This window comes from Phymastichus coffea, unplaced genomic scaffold (genome assembly GCF_024137745.1).
Source record: "Phymastichus coffea isolate CEN01 unplaced genomic scaffold, Cenicafe_Pcof_1.1 PCOF00095, whole genome shotgun sequence".
In the NCBI taxonomy this organism is placed as follows: Eukaryota; Metazoa; Arthropoda; class Insecta; order Hymenoptera; family Eulophidae; genus Phymastichus; species Phymastichus coffea.
The window spans coordinates 69,464-88,989 of NW_026706906.1; the positions used below are offsets into that span (position 1 = coordinate 69,464).

The following is a 19,526-nucleotide window of genomic DNA, read 5'->3' on the forward strand; positions in this document are numbered from 1 at the left end:
GTAGCGCGCACCATTAATTTCCGCGCCGTCAACGATTGCACGCATTGCCAGCTGGACTCTCACGGCTTGCTACTCACTGCAGCGCGAACAGCACCGACGATGAGAATATTCCGATTGAACACTGATAAGCAAAGGATCGGTGCCCCTGCAGACCTTGACTCGGCGAGGAAAGAAACCAAAGAACGATATTGGCGGTCGGGGCGAAGTAGAGACGGGGAGCTGTCGGGAAAAAACAGCGAAAAGAAGCTGCTATCAGATGCAGAGGGCGCCCGCCGCACTGACTCGAGGAAACTGACCTGACCTCGAGTACCGTGGTGCGCACGGGACCATGTGGGAACCGACCAACTCGCGCGCCCTGCACCACTGTGAAAGCGCCAGCGGCGGTTCCCGGTTCCGTTGCCGCGCCGGCCGCGCCGGCCGCCCACCTATGCTTTCTCGCTCTCTTTCCAAGCTCGACTTCCAACGAGAAGCAAAGTCTTATTCGGACAGTATCACCAATTCAGCGATCGTTCGGGGAGGCGAGCGACTCTCGTCGCAAGCAAGTCACAAGTCGCGTGCACACGTTCGGAGCTTCGCTCAAAGTGCCCACTCGTCGTCCCCTGCGAGCCGCTTAACTTACGCTTATCTCGCTCGCGCAACATAAACAGACACAGCTCCACGCGGCGAGTGCGGTCACGCTGGTTGCACCACGTGGGATCCCCGGCCTCCCTCCTCGGGCCGAGGCCTCCAATATCGATCAGGAGCCGCCTGTTGCGTCCGCCTCGCACGTGCGCAACTTCCGTGCCGAACTTCGCCTCGGTTATTAGCACTGCCGATTTCGTCGTCCGCGTCCAATCGAATCGCGATCACTGACTTGGCAAACGAGCTGGGACCGGACTGACGAGGACGAACGTCAGCGTAGCGTTTCGAGCGAGCTAGAACTGAATAATGAAAAAGTAAGAATGAAAAAAATGGCGTATAATAGGATCAGCCTAGAAAATTCGCACGGCGCCGGCTGAGCGAGAGTATTTCCTGCGTGAAAAGCCAGAGGACGACGACGTACGAAGGCAGTAGGCGCGTAGCCAGCTATCGCCTAGATTCAATCTGGAATTATACTTTGAAATGCGTAATGGTCACACGGTTTTTATACCAATTTTCGAGCGATTACTCGAGGGCAAAGGCACTTGCCCCTCGATAAACATATTCAGAGTCAAAGTACGACGTGGTCGTGAATAGCTGCGGCCTCCTGCCCCTCCTAGGCGCGAGCTATCTCTATATTCTCTCACGTGGCGCAGCCAGCGTGTCCGCGCGCGCGCACGACCCCGACTTCGTTCACCGACCATCGCTGCACCATTATCTCGTACATCCGCCCAGATGCCAGTTGTCCAACCTTTTTCACGGCTAAATCGTCCTTCGATCTGTCGTCAACTGGATCTGCCTCGACTTACGCAGGCCGGCGAGCGCGTTGGCGTCGCTAATCCTCTCCTTCCCTCCCAGCGAACCCAGCGAACAATCGAGCAAGCCAACAAATCGAGCAAGCAAAAGGAGGCACTCGCAATTGAGCGTACTTTTTGCCACTGAAACCCCCCACACGTTCCGCGCTCGAAGCGCTAGGATTCTCGACGCAAGTGCGCATTCTCTCCAGATAGATTATTACATTAACATGGGACTGCGATGCAAAAGCTCGAAAAAAGTGGCGTTGCCTGTCAACCGGCACGGAGCGAATACGGCCATTCAATTAGCCAGCGAAGACTGGCTCCCGCGGGCCGCGGCTCGTCGCTCCTCGGTGCTGCGCCGCGGCTGCAAAAAGCCAGCGGCGGCGAGCGCAGTGCCAAAGCAGCCGATGCTGACGGTTTTACGAGGATGCTGCGGCCGCCTTTGCCGCTCGAGTGCTCCGTGGAAGCCAGTCCCCAGCCACCGAGTGCGCCGAGTACGCATGTAGCTGTGCGCGCACGGCAGTGTCTCATTAACGCGGGCAGCCCAAGCTCGCGCGCTCCGCCACGGCAATAATTACACTCTTCTGCCGATTTTCCGAGTTGCCGACTGACTGCGATGCCGTCGTTCCGGCTGATTGCCATCTCAATTTTATCGGCTCTCCACCTCCAGGAGCTTCGCTCGAGAAGTCTTTGGCAACGGGCAGGCAGAACTGCTTCCGATTTGAAGACGTGCTCCGGGAGAAACCATCCGGCCGAGTGAGATTGTCGCTGAGCGGCGTGTACGATTGCGAGGGCCTGGCGCAATTCGGCGCCGTCAATCAGAAAGCGGTTGCGTGAACCGATCCGACAACTACAGCATACAGCCAGCTACCTTTCGGTTGCGCGCACGCGCGTACGTACAATTCGGATAACTCCGTATTCCAAGCGTGCTCCTGGTACCAGCTTTCTCTCGATCGCTTTACAGCTCGTGGCAATGCGTTATCCCGCTAGTCAATGATTTTCCGCTTAGAACGAGCTCATGCAAAACACAAAAGACAGAGATAGGCTCGGTCGAAATTCTGAAGGACGTAACAAAGCGAATATGAATTTAATGGCGTTGAATTCATGACGATGAAATTACCCATGAATAAGCAGATGAAAACGGAATTGCGAAAATATTTGCATGCAATTGTGACGGAAGATTTTCCCAAAAGCGTGCCGAGTGGCGAACAGCCTGGAGCAAATTACGAGCTATGGGCTAAAGAAAAGCGAAGGCAAAAAATTGGCCTCGGTAGCGTACTATTTACAGCGCGCGCTCGCGATCCGTGGCAGATGCGCTCTGCGCGGAACTCGAACGAAATCTCGCGGTGAAGCAGCTATCAGCTCGACGAGGCGTGGAAACGAGCTCGGGATTACAGGTGGTACACAGCTCTGTCTGTCCGCCTGTCTCCCTGTCCCCGGGGCGCGGCAGTAGCGACGACGACCAACGGCCGAACGACCGAGGCGAACAAACGGAATAACCGAGCCAATGAAAATCAGCATGCGGCAGTCGTCGTCCTTTCTTCGTGGAATGTTACGACGGCAAAAAATCCGCAACTCCCGCTCCTACTTTGCTTCGTCGAACGTTTGCGCCTCTTTTTCTTCGCTTTTTCGCGCCTCGTATTGTTACGTTGCCTTCGTCTTGCGTCCCTAAAGCTTCCCTCGAATAACAATAACTTGACCGCGCAACTCGAAGCTTCATTCCTGTAGGCGTCGACGATTGTTTCAGCTGAAAGAACAGTTTAGGCGTCGCACGTTAGAGCTGCAACTGCGTGTCGCAGCAGCCAAAACTGCAAGTCCTGGATGTCTCGGCACGCAGTACCTTTGAGAGGTCTGCCGAAGCGTGCGCGCGAACGATCCGCGGGTTGGCCAACGTTGCATAGCCGTACAGGACAGTCAACTACCCGCAGTCTACGGCAGAGTAATAATTAGAGGTAACAGCCTATAGTAATGCGCGAGCGTTCGCAGCCAGGAAAACTCTCTCGTATCTGTGCGCGTTTCTTTTTCAGTTTTTGCCCCTTTCAATTGGCCCATTCGGGATGTTTCCGCCAGCATCGCGCCGATTCGGAGCACGGCATTGCTGGCTCTCCAGCGAGGCTTTTTTGCGATCCCCTCGGCGAGGCTAACGATAACGTACCGCTAGTGCGCGCGCGCGCGGATTCCGCTCGCGAGAGAGCAACGGAGTGGACGACCACGCCCTGTGCCAAGTCTATGCGCTGATGCTGTAGACCGCGCCACGCACCTCGCCATTGCGTGGCGTGCATGCAGACCCAGATCGGAGTGCAACGCCGGCATTCGACGAATCTTCTCCGCGGCTGCTCTCAACGCTGCGCTATCTTCCTCTGGGGTTTCCAATTCGCAACCGAGGAAACTTGCTTTCTCGACTATTTGGTCTATTGTCTAGTTCGGCAGCAAAGCCGCGTTAATAAAGCCACTAAGAGTAACTGTACCGGCTATGATTTCGAGCTATGATTGTGCAAACACTTTCAGATCCAACAATAGCAGAAGAGCTATGCAGTTACGTCGACGGCCCATCTATTGGCCATTGTTTGGTAGTGAAGATAATGATTGTAAGTGTGCGGCCAACTGGAGCGTAAGTTTTTCAACGATACGCCGCTAAATCCTCCTCGCTGAAATACCCAGGGCCCTTCGTCGAGTGGACTTAGCCCGTAGGCGCTTCGAACGAGTCAAGCGATTCAGGCTAATCGAATGAATGATCGCTTGCTTCGGCTTATTCGGCCTTGATGCGCGCGGATAAGCTCCTAATTAAATTGCTCGAATTACGGTGTGCAGTGGCGCCTCCGTGCTACCGCGCCACTATTACGGGCTTTTTCTGCATCCACGGGCGTGGAGGCGACAAGCCGCTCGCGGTACGCTTGGAAAATGAGCCGCGGGGCAAGTTTTGCTCTCCCTGCAACCTTTCCAAAAATCCCCTTGCTTTTCGAGACCTTCGTAGCTCGGCAAAGAACAATTGGACTGCGACAGTAAGAACAAGATTAATTACGGCCCGGTCTATCCAGATACCGTAAGCTGTGACGAAACAAGCCGACTGCTCGCGTCGATACGCGTCAGCGTCGACCACGACACGATAAGTATCACAACGGCGGCTCTCGAGTGACAGAGAACAAGCGCCAGTCACTCACTTACATTCTAATAAAGCCGATCTCGTGCCTGTGATTTGTATATACCGCGTGCCAGCCGTTCAGCCCCGTTGTCTCTTCTTGCCAGAGAATACTGTCTTCAAAGTCGCCCTAACGAACGTCGTGCAATCAATGTCGCAAATAATTAATCTGTCGGCGTGAACCTTCAAACCGTTTAATTCTGCCCATTAATTCTGCACTAACGTGAAATGGACGATTTTTCCCAAATAACATTCTCGATTGAAAAACTATTGAAAAGCTTTCAAATGCCTAAAGTTGCAAGTTATTCCGTTCAGCCATGAAATGAGCCAATGAAAACCTCCAAATTACTATCCGATAGAAGTAGATAAAACTGATTTTTCGTAAAGTAAGCCATGAAAAGTGCGAGTAGGCGAGAAATTTGAAACCGAAAGAGATTAATAGGAAAACAAGTGTAAAAATGGGACTAGTTTCAAGAGAATGACTTCTGTGGTTGGTTGTTATATATACGCGACTACGGGAGCTTATGCCGATTGAAAAGGGCAGCTTGAGTGCGACGTCCCGCGAGTGGAGAGGAGGGAGAGAGAGAGCTTGTAAGATTTCACACGTCGATCTGCGATCAAAGAGCTTTGCGAGCTGAAATGCCTGGCAGATCGCCTCGACGGATGATGGATAATACAGCGGTGCTTTAATATGAAATTAGCCCAGCGGGTCAAGTGTGCAATATACCTATTATACGCACCTATGCAAGGCCCTTTACTCTCTTGCCTGAAGAACGTACTCGTATTAAGCAACTCCTCGGGCTGTCACGCACGTTTTTAGTTACTCAAATTGTACAAACTGCCCGACTGATAGTGCGACAATAACAAACGCACAAATGCGCGTAACGAGGCTGTCAAACGTAAGATTTAAAAGAGGGGCGTACTTGGTGTGAGCGCGTCTATCGCAACAAAGAAGGACAGAAAAACAAACTCGCACGCGTCGATAGTAAAACAAACAAAAGTTAATTGGCGCAGAAGAGAGCGTCGGCCCATTATCATAGCAGTACTTGCGCCCGGTTGATTGACGAGTCGCCGATCGGAAGTGTCATTAGCATCGAATGCTCATCATTCAAAGGTGCACTGCCAAGGCGTAACCCGGGCAGTGAAGCCGTTCGCCTTGACTCACTCGCATCGATTTCGTCGGCACTTGCCGACCAATGCCTCCATTCCACGCGATCACCACGCTGCATCTCCATCCAAATGCTATTTGTATTACACCACCCACGCATTCATTCTGGATTCGCGCCTACATTCTAGAAATAAATGTCCGATCGATTTTCCTTCTGCCTCGAATCGACATACTGTGGACAACCTCTTGCTATTCGGGTAACAGCTTTGGTTACGTTGATTATACATTGATCAATTCACTTGTCGTTCACGCAAAAATGAGCCGGAACATGTCCAAGACGTAAATTTACCGATAAAAAGTCCATGTACCGAAGCTCGATATTTTTGTACGAGTAAACAATACAAAGAGATCGTTAGGCAAACGGACGATTGTCAGTTGTGCCAAATAACCGGTATGCTGCCACGTGATACATTGGCCTATAACGAGAAAAGAGAAAGCGATAAAGCGGAAGAGAACGGCGGGGAAAGGGGAAGGACGATGAGGTAGCTGGCTTGTACCGAGTCGTAATCGGCATTACGTGGCTCGATCATCTCTGCGAAGAATGGATGCTAAGGTAAACGCTGATCGGGCGATTCTGCGGATGCTGCACACTGTTGCATTGGCTTGACCTCGATTCCACTGTCAGCGGTTGCGTAGTAGAGCCTGCAGCTTTTCAAGTTGCGCACCGAGAAGAGGTCTAATCGCAGCAACGAAAATGTAGTCGGAGAGAAGGAGCTTGTCGTTGTCGTCAGTTTGGCCTGCACCTATAAGTTCATCGCACACGGGCAGAGGCACCGCGAGAGCACACAGAGGAGAGCACACACAGGAGAGCATAAAGTAGCTGCGGTGCTCGATCAAACGCACGCGCGTCTCTTTCTCAGTCTCGCTTGACGGCGCTTTCCCACACGCGGCCTTCATGCGTGATGCCACTCTTCCTCGCAAGAGCTTCCACAATCTTGCACACCTACCCCACGACTTTACACCTGCTACCTTCGTTCTCTTTGCCTATATTCCGATTGTCGCGCTGCTCGTCCGCGCACGAACCTTGCTGGTACTGCTCGATTTATCGAGCTCTCGCCAATTCTCATAGGCTCTTGTTAAGGATGATTTCTCGAGGATACAACGTCACTGGACACAGAGGTGAGCATGTGTACGTAGCCTCGTTACGAGCTGCGCCTCGTTTACAAGCATTTTGCATACACCAGTTGCTCTCGCAGAGCGAGCAAGTCTATACGCGAGCCTTTGCTCGTTCTCATCCGCGCATTATCTCCGGCTGTGCGTTGTTGCACGTATCGTGCTAAATAGGCCGCAGTTACTCGTCGCGGCTTACACTCGGCACAAAGCTAAAGCTTGGCTGCCTGCCATTTTCGAGATCATTTTCTGCAATTTCTACGCGCCTCTGCTTTGTGCATCTTTTTCTTCCTTTCTTCCTTTCTTCTTTTCTTCTTTTATGTTTTCGCGTGTACATAGCTGAAGGATGCGCGTCATATATTCGCTGCAAATAATTTGCTCCGACTGCTCGCGCCACTTCGAAATCGCTGCTTCGGAAAGACAATGTCGCTCTGACCAAATGAATCGCAAGGGCCACCAAAGAGCAGCTCGCGAGTTCGCCAAGGAACCGAGGGACGAACGAACGGGCGCAAAGGCGAAGACGAACGGCTGTGCGGTCTCAGTTGGACGACTTAGCTTGGCGGCCGGCTTCCGGTTCCTTGCTTCCTCCTCCTGCACTGCGTTGTGCATTCTCTCTTTCTACTCTCTCAGCTGCGCGATGAGTCACAGAAAAATCGTCGCTGCCACCTGCTGCCGATCGCTGCTCGACGCTACGAGTCAGCCAACCTGTTAGAGTTTTGCTGCCACCCTCCTAAATTTACATCTTCGGCCTGCTCGAACAATACTGTTATTGAAATGGAACGTAGATGGGTGCGAGGCACAAGTTTGGGCTCGTACGGTCAACGAACTCGAAGCGATCGGCGTTAGGCGTACTTTGCGCGTATGACAGGCAAGAGAAAAACGTTGAAGCAGAATGGAAGTGGGGGAGCGCAGAGCTATTGTGTCCAAAACGAGCGCCGGATTCATGGGCCAGCGAGCCGCGACTTTGCTTCTGCGAGACACTTCGAATTCGTAAGTGTCGCCCATCAAGCTTCCTCCCGCTGTTCGATCTCCCGTACAACCGTCGAGAAGCTCGCGCGCGCTTGGCGAAATCCTCGAGATTTCAGCGTGCGAGGCGTCAGCTGCTCTTCGACTCGAATAAATCTCGGGCACGCGACGAACGCCAGGCTCTTTCGGCAGCGGATTCCGATCTGCCTGCGCTAATTGCACGCGCCAGCGTGGAGCACGTGGCCAAGAGAGCGGCAGCTGTTGCCGCCGCCGCTCTCTCGATGCGGACAGCCACGCGCCACTTGCCCTACGCTCGCTCTCGGTTGGAGCACTCCCTCGTCGCACGTTACTTTGCGCTTCATTATCGTTCGATCGAGCAGAAGCGAGCAGAAGCTCCGCGATAGTTTCTTCGGGCCAGAGCTGCTGCTGCCGGGGCTCAGGTGCGAATCGCTAATCGCAGCGCAGCTGTTCTGCAGACTCCCTAGCGCTCCATCTGCTTCTTCTCCACTTCGCGCTGGAGATGCGTGTGCTATTTCAAAGACGCTCGAACGCCCCAAACGTTACGTGCTTTCCGCACAATCGGACTTGTCCCTTGTAGTAAGTCAGCGTTTCATCCGCAGCGTGATTTGCATATGAAATAGGTAGGATTTTGCTGCAAGAATAAACATGCCAAGCGAGTTTCGATGAGATTTTAGGTATATTGCGAGGCGAATTAGCAGTGCAAGGTGGGCAGCGAGCGCGAGGTCAGCGTGGGTAGAGGGCGACTGAATGCCATCGTGCGCAGAGGGCGACGTGGTTCCGGTTTCCTCGATTGCTTAGCCGAAACCACTTCGCTTTATAAACATCACATATTTTGCGATTGCCGCAGCCGCCGCAGCCGCCGCCGCCGCCGCCGCCGTCGCAATCGCGTGGGCGACTCGAAAAGGAGCGTTACGCGAGCGCTAGCAGCTCTCGAGCCGCTCTCTCTCTCATTCTTTATATCTACTTGCCGCTTCTCGATCAGCGGTCACGTTATCTGCTATATTCTTCATCTATTTCTCAATTCTCGAGAAGGATGTAGATCGCATATTCGAGTGAGTACATGAAATATAGCTGGTCGTTTACGAAGTTTCAATTCAAGGAGTGATTTTGTCATGCGTCGATAAGTTTGTTGTTAGATCAAATTACCATCTAAAAAAATAAAAGAAAAAAAAAACGAAGGATTATTTAACAATAATATTGGCAAAAAATACAGCCGAAAAGATTGCGTAGTAGGTCTGAAGTAGTATCCGAAGCGCAACATGAGCTGAGCAGTAAGACAGATTTGGTAGCTGATTGCCATGGCTGCAACTAACGCGAGCGCAAGCAAGCAGGCAAGCAAGCGAATCGCGAAACCTTGGCCGCGCGATCGAGCCTTGAACTGGCGCTCGTCAGCCCCGGGTTGCAGTGCCGTGCCACACCGCTGCAGGAAGCTCTTTCTCGCTTTATTCGTCACTTCAACTCTTTTCGCGTGCATCGGTTCAATTACGCAGCTCTACGTCTGCCGCGCGTTCACTCACCTGATTACACGAAATTACATTGCTTTGTTTCTCTCCGATGCAACTTCGTTGCGACGACAACGCTCAAAGCAACGACAATTATAGGATAATGAGTTGTCGCATGGACGATGACACGAAATGAACACTCCCTACACGTTTGGTCCCGTTCTTCGATCCCCAATTATCCAAGCGAGCCCCCTAAACGCACATGTCGTCGTCGAGCAGTATGGGACTGACGATATCGCTCCGTGGCATAATGACTTCCGCAGCTTACCGACAGCTCAAGTGCTAAGCAAGAACTGCTTTTCTCGAGCGTAGCAGGTGCCTTCCCCTTCCGTAACAATGCACGAGACTGTACAAGTGCGTTGCGCGCGAATAAATTGATCATCGCTAAGATGCTCCGGGTACTTTATTGACCATCGCGGCTACGCGTCGGCCAACGACACGTGCGCGCCGGGTCGAGTCTATTCTTTATTTGGCAGTTTCGAGGTACGAGCCGAAGATTTGTCGATAGACTTGATTGCGTGTTCCCAGAAAATCCGTCGGTTTAGCAAACAAATAAACAACGTAATAGCTTAGCAACGTGCACGCAGGCGGAAATAAGGAACACGCAAGGCAATAAGGGCAATGACGTTGACACGTGTTGTGTGCGGTATCATCTTGCCATTAGGGCTACTACATTTTCCGTAAACAGGTGCTCCCCTTCTGACTCACCCACCCTGTTTTCCGTGTCCCGCGCACAAACAGTCGTACTCGCCACGCCTCAATCCTAACGCGCGATTTCTTTCGTTCCACTTCTGCTTCCTCGTACGCACAATAACCGCACTTTCGTTAGCCTGTTCACGACAACGTATGCCAACTTCTACCGTGTTTTTACTCTCGTTCAACGGGACTTTCGAAACGCTACTCCGTGACACCTATTCCGGCCAAGCTCTTTATTTTCGAACCCGCTTGCAGATTTGCAGATGCTGGTGCGATCTTCAAAATCAGTCGTATCCTCGTACTCGCGTTCGATCTCGATCGAGAGAAACCTGCTGGACGAAGATCGAACAACGATTCGAGCGGCTGTTGATCTCGCAAGCCAAACTCAAGTTCTGCGCAGTCGGATAATCAAGAGAAACAACGACCAGTCGTGCAGCGAACAATAGCTCGAGGTATTCGATTATCTCATGCACATTTTCCCCAATGATTAATCTCCGATGGCTAATGAGAATCGGCTTCTCCATCGATCGCCGATCCGCGCTATAGAGCGGTACCTGCTAGTCGACGGACACGAGCCAATTACTTTGATTGGAGCTGCGTAATATTCTCACTCGGAGAATGCGCCGCGTCTATCTTACTTTAGACGCCTATCTATGCGAAAATTGTCGCCGAAAGCCCTGCGTCAAATCTATTTTCCCCTTATCGATTGCCCAGCTAACTCTCGAGCTCTTTATATTTCTTTCGATCCTACTAATGTTCGAGCAAACAGTAACAAAATACCCACTTGAATCTTATCAAGTATCTGGAAATTCCGTTAAAAGGACGCACAGACCGTTACTCTTGTCAACTCTTGCACACACGTGCGATAAGAGTAAAATGCTTTTCACCGCGACGACGGACGATGAAAATGAAAATTTGTTATTTGGATTGCGCTCGTGGGTTTCATGTAATCTTCATTATTGTGCGCGGATTATGACACTGCAACCGTTGAAGGTGCATTGAACACGAATGAACATTAACAATAATGCCTATACTTTCACTGGATTGCACTTGCTACGAGAAAAGTGTACCTATCAGTGAAATTGTTTCTAATACCGGTTTCATGTTCGGTTTTTTTTTGCCAACAGAATTATCACAGATCTTTCGGAAGATATGGAGTCAAACGCTCGACGATGAGAAAAAACAGGCCAACAATTAGTATTAGCTGATATACCCTAATAAGATTTGTTCTGGGATTTCGCTTGGTCACACTGTCAATAGACCGGAGTGTATTTCTGAGGTAGGTCCGCGTACTTTGTATGTATAGTTTGCGTGGCTCTTTCGTATTGCCATTAAGCGGCAATATAATAGGCATCTTTCCATTTTCTTTTGTATAACGAGTAAACATCTCGCGTTCCGCTAATATCGGTAACTGTACTTTCTTTACGTACGTTTCTCGTATTCGTCGTCTTGAATGTTCGTCGAGCACTCGGTACGCTGAGTTAGAGGAGCTACAACCGACTGCGACCTGTCGATTGCTGTTATTTGGATTATTAGATTATTACTTGCTCTACAGTGATCGAATACTCCCCATACATTATACCGAACGTATATTTATTTTTACAAGCTAGATTGCTTACTGGCTTGCAGCCGACGCAATAAAGTTTTAACGAGAAATGCGGAAACAACGCCGGCGGTATCGAGTGGAGTATGCTAATAACACTCGTTTCTTTGAAAATAGGGCAAGCGCAATAGCATTTGAAAACTTTAAAGTGACAAGATGTTAGTTCCAAGTCGAGTGTATGGAATTGAAGCCACTCCGAATAGTCCAGTGTGGGCTTTTGTCAAACCGAGACTCGGTTGAATTAAGAAGTAATCGTAAGTGAGCATACCATTAGAAAGCTCGAGCTTGTTTGCTGTCGAGGCGATCGCCAAATAAAAGTTGGCATGATTTCCTTTGCGAGACTGGCACATTGCTCACTCGTGTATCGACGTATCGAATGGGTCGATTTTTAAGAGGATTCGCAATGTGCCTCTAACTTGATTTGAAAGATCTACCACTGGCCGCATGTGGGCCAAGAGCATTACGAAAGGAAAGCAGTTGGCCGTGACGCGGGAGATAGCCTCCGGGGTAGTTATTGACTGGGTATCGCACAGTCTACACAATGGTCTTTTCCCTTGTTCGTAGGTGCAGCGGCGATGGTTTATTAAGAGGCAAGCGCCGTGTTGTATAGTACCCTCGCGCGGTGCAGCCACGGCCTCGCTCGTCATTTTTCATCGACTTGATAAGAACCGTCCGTGGATAGACTCCTTTGTGCTCGACGACAAAGTCTAATCTCGGCTAAGAAAATGAGTTTTCTTTGCGAGCAGCTAGGCATTGAATTCGCAAAAAATCTAAACGAATACTGAACCGCTCGGTGAACTGTTTGTATGGTAATTGGCGCGTTCTTCCAAAAGCCGATTGCCAAGAGCATCCAAGATTTACTCTCGGGAAGAAATGACGGTGCAAGGCGCAGCGCGAGCGAGATGACCGGCCATTTGGCGAGTGAGCAACGAACGCCGTTTTTTCGCGATCCGCCGCCGACGTGTTGCAAGAGCAGAGAAATTGTAGATGCGCAGAGCAAGCGGCCTGGACGTGGCGATTCGGGTGGTCCGAGCGTTTGCCGAGTTGAGTATTTTGCAAATTGGCCGGCGCGGTGTGATTTCGCCAACCGAGCGCTATAGTCAGCTGAGCAAATATCTCGACAGCGCTAGTCAAACCGATGATCGTCATTGATCGACGCAGGGCATCCGAGGTAAGTTTTAGGGCTACTAAAAGGCCGCTCCGCAGTCGAGTGTAAAGTCAAGTTCAGCGTTGACTCCTATAGAGGCTACGCGCGCGGCCACTGGTCGGCCGATTCTTGTACTCGTTCTACTCGCTGTTCTGACACAGCGCGCGCCGCCCAGTGACAACGTTGTTCGCAATAAAGACGCCGTTGTTTCCGTCGCGCGAGATCGAGGCTCGCTCGGCTGAATCGTTGGCGTCGCGCCTCACGTACGGCGCACGCCCCACGCAGGATTCATGCTAATCAGTCGACGGCTTCAGTAGTCAGCGTGCGCAGTGCCACACGCGCCGTCGTCTCGCAAAGAGACAAAAAAAAAAGAGAGAGAGGACTGAAAAAAGCTTATCCCCGACGTCGTCCCCATCATCATTATTCAAATCCACGGTCGAGTAGCTCGAGAGCCGGGCCTTTACAGCTCTGCGCAGGGCAGTACAGCTCGTATATCTGTGGGAACCGCCGCGGCGTGTGCGACTACCACTGTTACGCTGCGCAGAGAAGAGCAATATATTAAGTGTTATGCAGTAATTATGAGCTTAACGATAATGCAGAGCGTGCCGATCGATGGGAAACGCAGGTTAACGTGGGAAATACGCAGAGTCCTCGCGTCATGCGATCACCATGCCACTCGAATAAAGTCCCACTTGACGCGCTGGCAAGCGCTCGATTGTCGCAACAAGTCTGCGAATGCGTAGATACCTCGTCGCGCCCTGATCACGGCCAGATAGGCCAAATTCCAATGAATCAGTCGGAGGCAGAAGGACAACATCGCTACGATATAATGCTGCAATATTGTCCTCTCAATTATGCAACTACTCTAAGAATATTGGAGACTTTCGAAAAATCTAATTTACGAAAGCCGATCTTATCGGGGAAGGGTGCTAATTGACGCACTTGCCATCGAGCTTCAGATCGCATACAAATAAGCTCGTCCTTCCGCTCGTCACCGCAACGTGTATGGAAATTGAGGAAGTAAAATAATTCATCAAGTCCGCTTAGATATGCACGGAATACAGCTCTCGCCTTCTCGATCGGCAACATTATATACTGCTGATAATTTTATTAAAAATTGAAGCACGCGCGGTTTCCTCGACGGGTGGTTTTTGACGAGCTGCCGGGTCATCGAGAACGTGCCAATGTCTCAGGCTGAAACGATAGTACGATCGGTCATCCGCGTCTAGTGCTGGAAAGATGATTAATCGAGCGATTTGCAGAAATGGATGTCGGCGGACAAGGGCGTGCGCGACGCATAGTCGGAATCAGCGAATTTCTCGAGACTCGATGGAATAGTGGCGCTGACACGCCCGCGCGTCGGGTTGCCGACGCACAGGCGCCGCAAGTACGCGCTCGTCTGGCTTTCGTACACGATCGTTTCGCGGGCGGAAAAAAACGCGGTAAAACGGAAGTGACGGCGTACTCGCGAGATGTCCAGACACTGATAACCAGCAAGGGAAAGATGGAGTTCCAGGACACGGTGTTTACGTATGTGCACGAAATGGCTAACGAGGAACGAGCGAACGCACGAGTATTAGAATAGAAAAGCGGTTACCTGTACAGCGCTGTTGAGGAAGCAATTATTTTGTCCCGGGCCATTAAGCAAGCCCTTTGTGCTCGTGAAGCTGGCGTTTTGCTCGCTCGCCGCCGAGCGCTGCTCGTGTGCGTGCACCTTCAGCGGTGCGCGACGTCGCCGTTGCTGCAAGTAGCTCGTGTAATCGACTGCGTCTTGGGACATTGCTGAAGCTTGATGCTGCACACCCATCATCGAAGTCATCGTTCTCTTCACGCTTTGCACATTATTCAAATCTGAAACCAGATTTCATCCCTTCAAATATCATTTCGGTACCTCGCATCAAATTCATCGAGTCAAGTTCCTTTCTTTGTCACTCGTGAAATTATAATCGCATGAAAATTGGCGGTACGAGCGGCTCGTCTACGAGTAGCACTGATATGAAACCACCCATCACTGGTTACGAGTAGCGCATGCATGCGCCTACGGAGGGGCAGCGATTAAATAAATATCGAGACGATTATCAACACGTGCTGATTCGGCGGTTCTGCTGTGCTACGATAATTACAAGTCGCAGGCAACCTTCAAGGGTAAGCGACAATACACGGGACGTAAGTACTCAGATCCATGTCGCCGGCGATATACACGGAATAAAAAATGCGGAGAGACTGCCGTGCGAAAGATGCGTGTGCATGCGAGGCACTGTTTAATCATTCATTCCTCGCGTATACGCCGCGCCCATCCATCCTCGCATGACCTCCATACCTGTACTTTCCTGGCTTCGTACACGCGTACTCCAGTTTCATATTTTTTTGCCTCTTCGCTATTCTTGCAGTTTTTTACTCTACATATGCATTTCTTTTTCTTTCTATAGTTTCATTGTAGATTCTCGCAACACGCTTTCTGTTAAAATATCACTATTATTTTTACAAGTCATTTCGACAATTTTCTCATCACTCTAGCATCGAAATCCAGTATAATAGGCTAAGTAAGCAAAAATAAGTGAAACTTGCTTTTCTATAAACAAATTCCTGTTGAAATAGTGCAAATATTTCTTTAAGATTATGAATTTTAACGTTCAAAAAAACGTAATCTTTCATTACCGGATTCATAGGACTCCCAACAATAAAAATAATAATAAGCGTCAATATTAGTTTATTTCTCTTTCCTCTTACAATCCCCTTATAAAAGATCCTCTTGTAAAAAGGACAAAGCCTCTTATAAAAAGTGAAGCCAATTTATTCCTCGTTCGATTGGCTGGAAGTCACGTAATCAGTTGTTACGTGATAATATACATATTTTGCGAAAGATTACTGTGGATTTTCGTAGATAGTTTGAAAAATGTATCTGTATAGTTGGCATAAATTTAATAAATTTAATATTAATTGACTGATTTAAGTATGCTATAACCTAAAAATAAAAACCAACTAATCCTTTGATAGAGAAATTGACTGAACTTTGCTCTATGTGAAAATTTAGTTTCAAATAAAGTAAGAAGGCAATAATAAATGATATAAATCGATAGATTATTTAATAAGGCTTCATTAAGTTATATAATAATATTAGATAGTTTTAAAAAATGCACTAAACACAAACAATGTCTATACCGAAGTATGTTATTTACATGGTAGAGAATATAACTATAGAAAATTAATGTTTTTAGAACTTAGTACTTTAGAAGATGATAAAAATTCGAAATTTCATTGATAACATTTTTAAATCATGAGTATCAAGGTATCTGCACATTTATTTACCTAATAAATAATATCAATGGCTGAATCTCATATCAAATCAATGGAGTATTTAATACGTATTGGATTTTTGAATTTCCAATGTTGCCAATAAAAGTTTTAATCTATATTTGTGCATTAAAATAAACTCGAAAAGACTTCGTGCGCTAGACATCACTAGTAACAACAAATATTCAAATTGGACCTATTATGGATGCCGGTGGTCAGAAAACAATGTAGCTGTGTATATACAATGTAGATGTGTATCTCACGCATCTTTCTCTCTCTCTCTCTCTCTCTCTCTCTGTCTCTCAATTCTCTATTATTACGTAAATTAATTATGTCAAGGTAACAAAGTAATCGAAAATATTTAGACTTGCCCGAAAGAAGAATAAAGTAAATAAGTGAATGCCGTATCAAAAACTGATATATTCATGTTTCAGTGTGTCTCTTAAATTTTCAACTTGATTATGAAATGTTCATATTTGTAAACACAAAAACATTGCAAAAAATCCACCGTCAAACATAATAAATCTAAATTATAAAACTAAGATTAGAAAACGTTCCAAATGATTAGTTTTTGAAAACGAACATATCTTATAATCATTAAGCGCGTGGCTCCAACAGTCAACGATGTTTAAGTAAATTGAAAATAGAAAAAATCAGGAATGAAGTAACTGACGTTCATCTCATATACTGACTTTGTCGGCTATGTAAACAGAGCCATTAATCGTTGATCCAAGTAATATGTAGGTAAGAAATGATACGAACGTAGTTGTTCTTAACTTGAAATTTTTTTTTCGTTCGATACAAGATTATGCTTCGAAAGATCTGAAGCACTTTGGCTTGTGTAGTTATAATGATTTTTATGAAAATATAAAACAGTCGAGTACTGACCAGGATTGGGAATTGATTGGACAACTCGGAGTTTTGTGAGAAATAAACGGACAGGCGTTGATAACGAGGAACTGCTTGGTTTTGGCCCGTTTGACCCGTTTGGCCCGAGGTTCAATGTCGTAAAAATTGAGCTGTGCGTGAGCAATATCCGAGGGAGGGGGCACATAAGGTCTAATTTTAGTGACGACCTAATTATGTCATCTGGGCCGCCTGCTCCAGGCTGGCAGACCGGCGAGCAGTCCAGTGTATACGTAGCTGCACGGCAAGCCTTTGTTCGAGCAATCAAAATCATCGTAGCTCTGGAGCAAATAACGAACGACGAGTCGACGTTGATTTTCATGCAACCAGTGCAGCAGCGGAACGTCAAAGAGACGTAGCGTATAGTTCTGTACGGTAGCGAGCTTGGCGTATTGGTCTTTGTTCGCGCGAGATGCGATAGTAAATAATACTGCAGGTTCGACAGCCAAGTAGCCGAGAGCCAAGTCGAAAACGTGCTCGAGTGGCGGCATTGGCCTCGGCTCTCTCCTCTCTCCTCTCTCCTCTCTCCTCTCTCCTCTCTCCTCTCTCCTCTCTCCACTCTCCTCTTTATTTTTTTCCTTGCGCGTGTGTTCGAACTCTCTTATACCTACTCTCGCGCACGAGTCTGCAAATTCGTTTGCGAGATATCGCCGCTTCGCCCATAATTTCGGGGCTCAGTTTTGCGACGCCGAGCTCGTAAGCTTCGAAACGAAAGAAATGGCTCGTTAACTTTTAACCGGCGTTACGCGCTAGCTTCTTCGCCGAATGTATCCACTGATGTATGCCGCTTTCATTACTGTTTACGAGCTACCTTTTACACGAGATCAGTCTTTTTCGCGCAACTTCTTCCAACTAATCATCGCATTACGTCACATAGAAACATAATCAAAAAACGAACAAATTCTTCAAATTCAATAAATGATTCACAATTACGTTCTTTGGTATATTATCGTCGACGCTGACTAAAAGCCAAATAGCCGCATAGCGATAAGAGGTTATGACGTATACATGAGGCAGCTGCCAGTAGCTACCATAGCAGTAAATAGCACACTCGTAATTTACATTTTTTTCAACGAATCGAGCTTTTCTTAAAATCATTTAGAGTGAATGATAATTGATAAACATTCAATGTCCCGCATAATAAACTTGTTTTTCCAATCAATGGAAATTCACTTACGCGAGCTCCGTCAGGTCAGTAAAGCAAACGGTGATAAAAATAAATGAATAAGTAACCAAAAAAATATTAAACATAATTATTTCTGCTACAAAGTAAAAAAAAATAATTTTCGAATAGAAATTTTTCGGATTTCTCGATAGTAAATAAATTATGGCGTTAAAAATTGAATTGCTATCTGTTTGAGTTCGCAGCGAACCTTTGCCCCGCCAGTTGAAAATTTAAGCTTGCAGGGCGTACGGTTCTTTCGAGAGAGAACAATACGTTCCTTGCTTCATGCATTATAGATGGTTCGCTAGTTCGATAAATATGTTCGATTTTATATTTATAAACTACAAAAATCAGTTTAAGGTCTAATCATTGTGGAGGTAAGGCGTTCAGGATAACCGATACGTTACAATAGTCTGCAAGAGAAAGCTTACCGCGATATAATTTCTCTCTACATGAAATTTACTAAAAAGATATAAAATGTTGACCCTCGTAAGAGTCTTTAGAGTTTCGCCTTGAAAGTTGAGTTGAAAAATGGTATCTTTGGAATGTTGTGGCTTTATTAAAAGTTACAAGTAAACTACGAGTGGCAGGTTGCTGGTACGGATCGATTTCTGTTACCATGTAATGCAAGAGGATTGCAAACAAAATTACGAATGGCACGCGTTAAAAAAATGTAGCGCTCGCATCGCAGTGCTGCTCAATGAATTTATAAGCGGTCGCACTCTTAGTTGAAAATGAGCAAAGGAAAAGCTGGAAAAATTGAATGAAGTGGATGTAACGATGACACTGAATAAGGCAAAACATGTAGTAGCGAGTGATCGTAGCGATCGTGGGAATAAACAAGGCAGGTACTGGTCAGAAGGTGCTTGAGAAAGAGAGAGACAAAGCGGCAGAGAGAAAGAGATGTAATAGGCGCGTGCAGTATAGGATTCAATTAAAATGTAAGTACGCATACGTACACGTGTAGAGAGGAACAATCGCGCGAGGCGCGTGCTTTAGCGAAGCGACAAGACGAAAAGAAAGAGAAAGAGAAAGAGAGACGAAGAGCCAAGGGCCGGCGTAGTTTGTAGCAGCAGATAAACACAAAAGGTTGGAAAACGTGAGGCAAGTTGTAAATGCGCCAACAAGAGCGAGCGGAGATAGTAATTGTCGGAAGCGGTCTAAGATTTCCCGAGCTATATAACCGACAGTTCGCATCGCTCGTGCTAGCTCTGCAAATCTCTTAAAAAAGCCCGAACACTCGAACCCTCGTTGTGTGCTTATGTTAGCTATTGCTCGTCTTATCGCCGCATGCCGTCAGATTACGCGGATTTGAATTACGTTATGCGAGAACGAGCTGTTAATTGCGCAAACTCGCCCTTAGTTTCCTTTTCATTTTGCGCGCGTGCGTTTTA

At 48.0% G+C, this 19,526-nt stretch overlaps 1 protein-coding gene across 2 annotated transcripts in view; it reads right to left on the reverse strand.

The window, feature by feature from the left end:
• LOC131669592 (uncharacterized) overlaps window positions 1–19,526 on the reverse strand; it is a 74,149-nt gene that overhangs the window by 46,232 nt on the left and 8,391 nt on the right. Inside the window, exon 2 of one of the 2 annotated variants that reach the window (XM_058944578.1) lies at window positions 14,365–14,618. In XM_058944578.1, the coding sequence (XP_058800561.1) occupies window positions 14,365–14,586 (222 nt within the window). In that variant the 5' untranslated portion in view covers window positions 14,587–14,618. Of the gene's footprint in view, window positions 1–14,364; window positions 14,619–19,526 lie in introns of those variants that run through there. The other variant, XM_058944580.1, reaches the window with a different exon arrangement.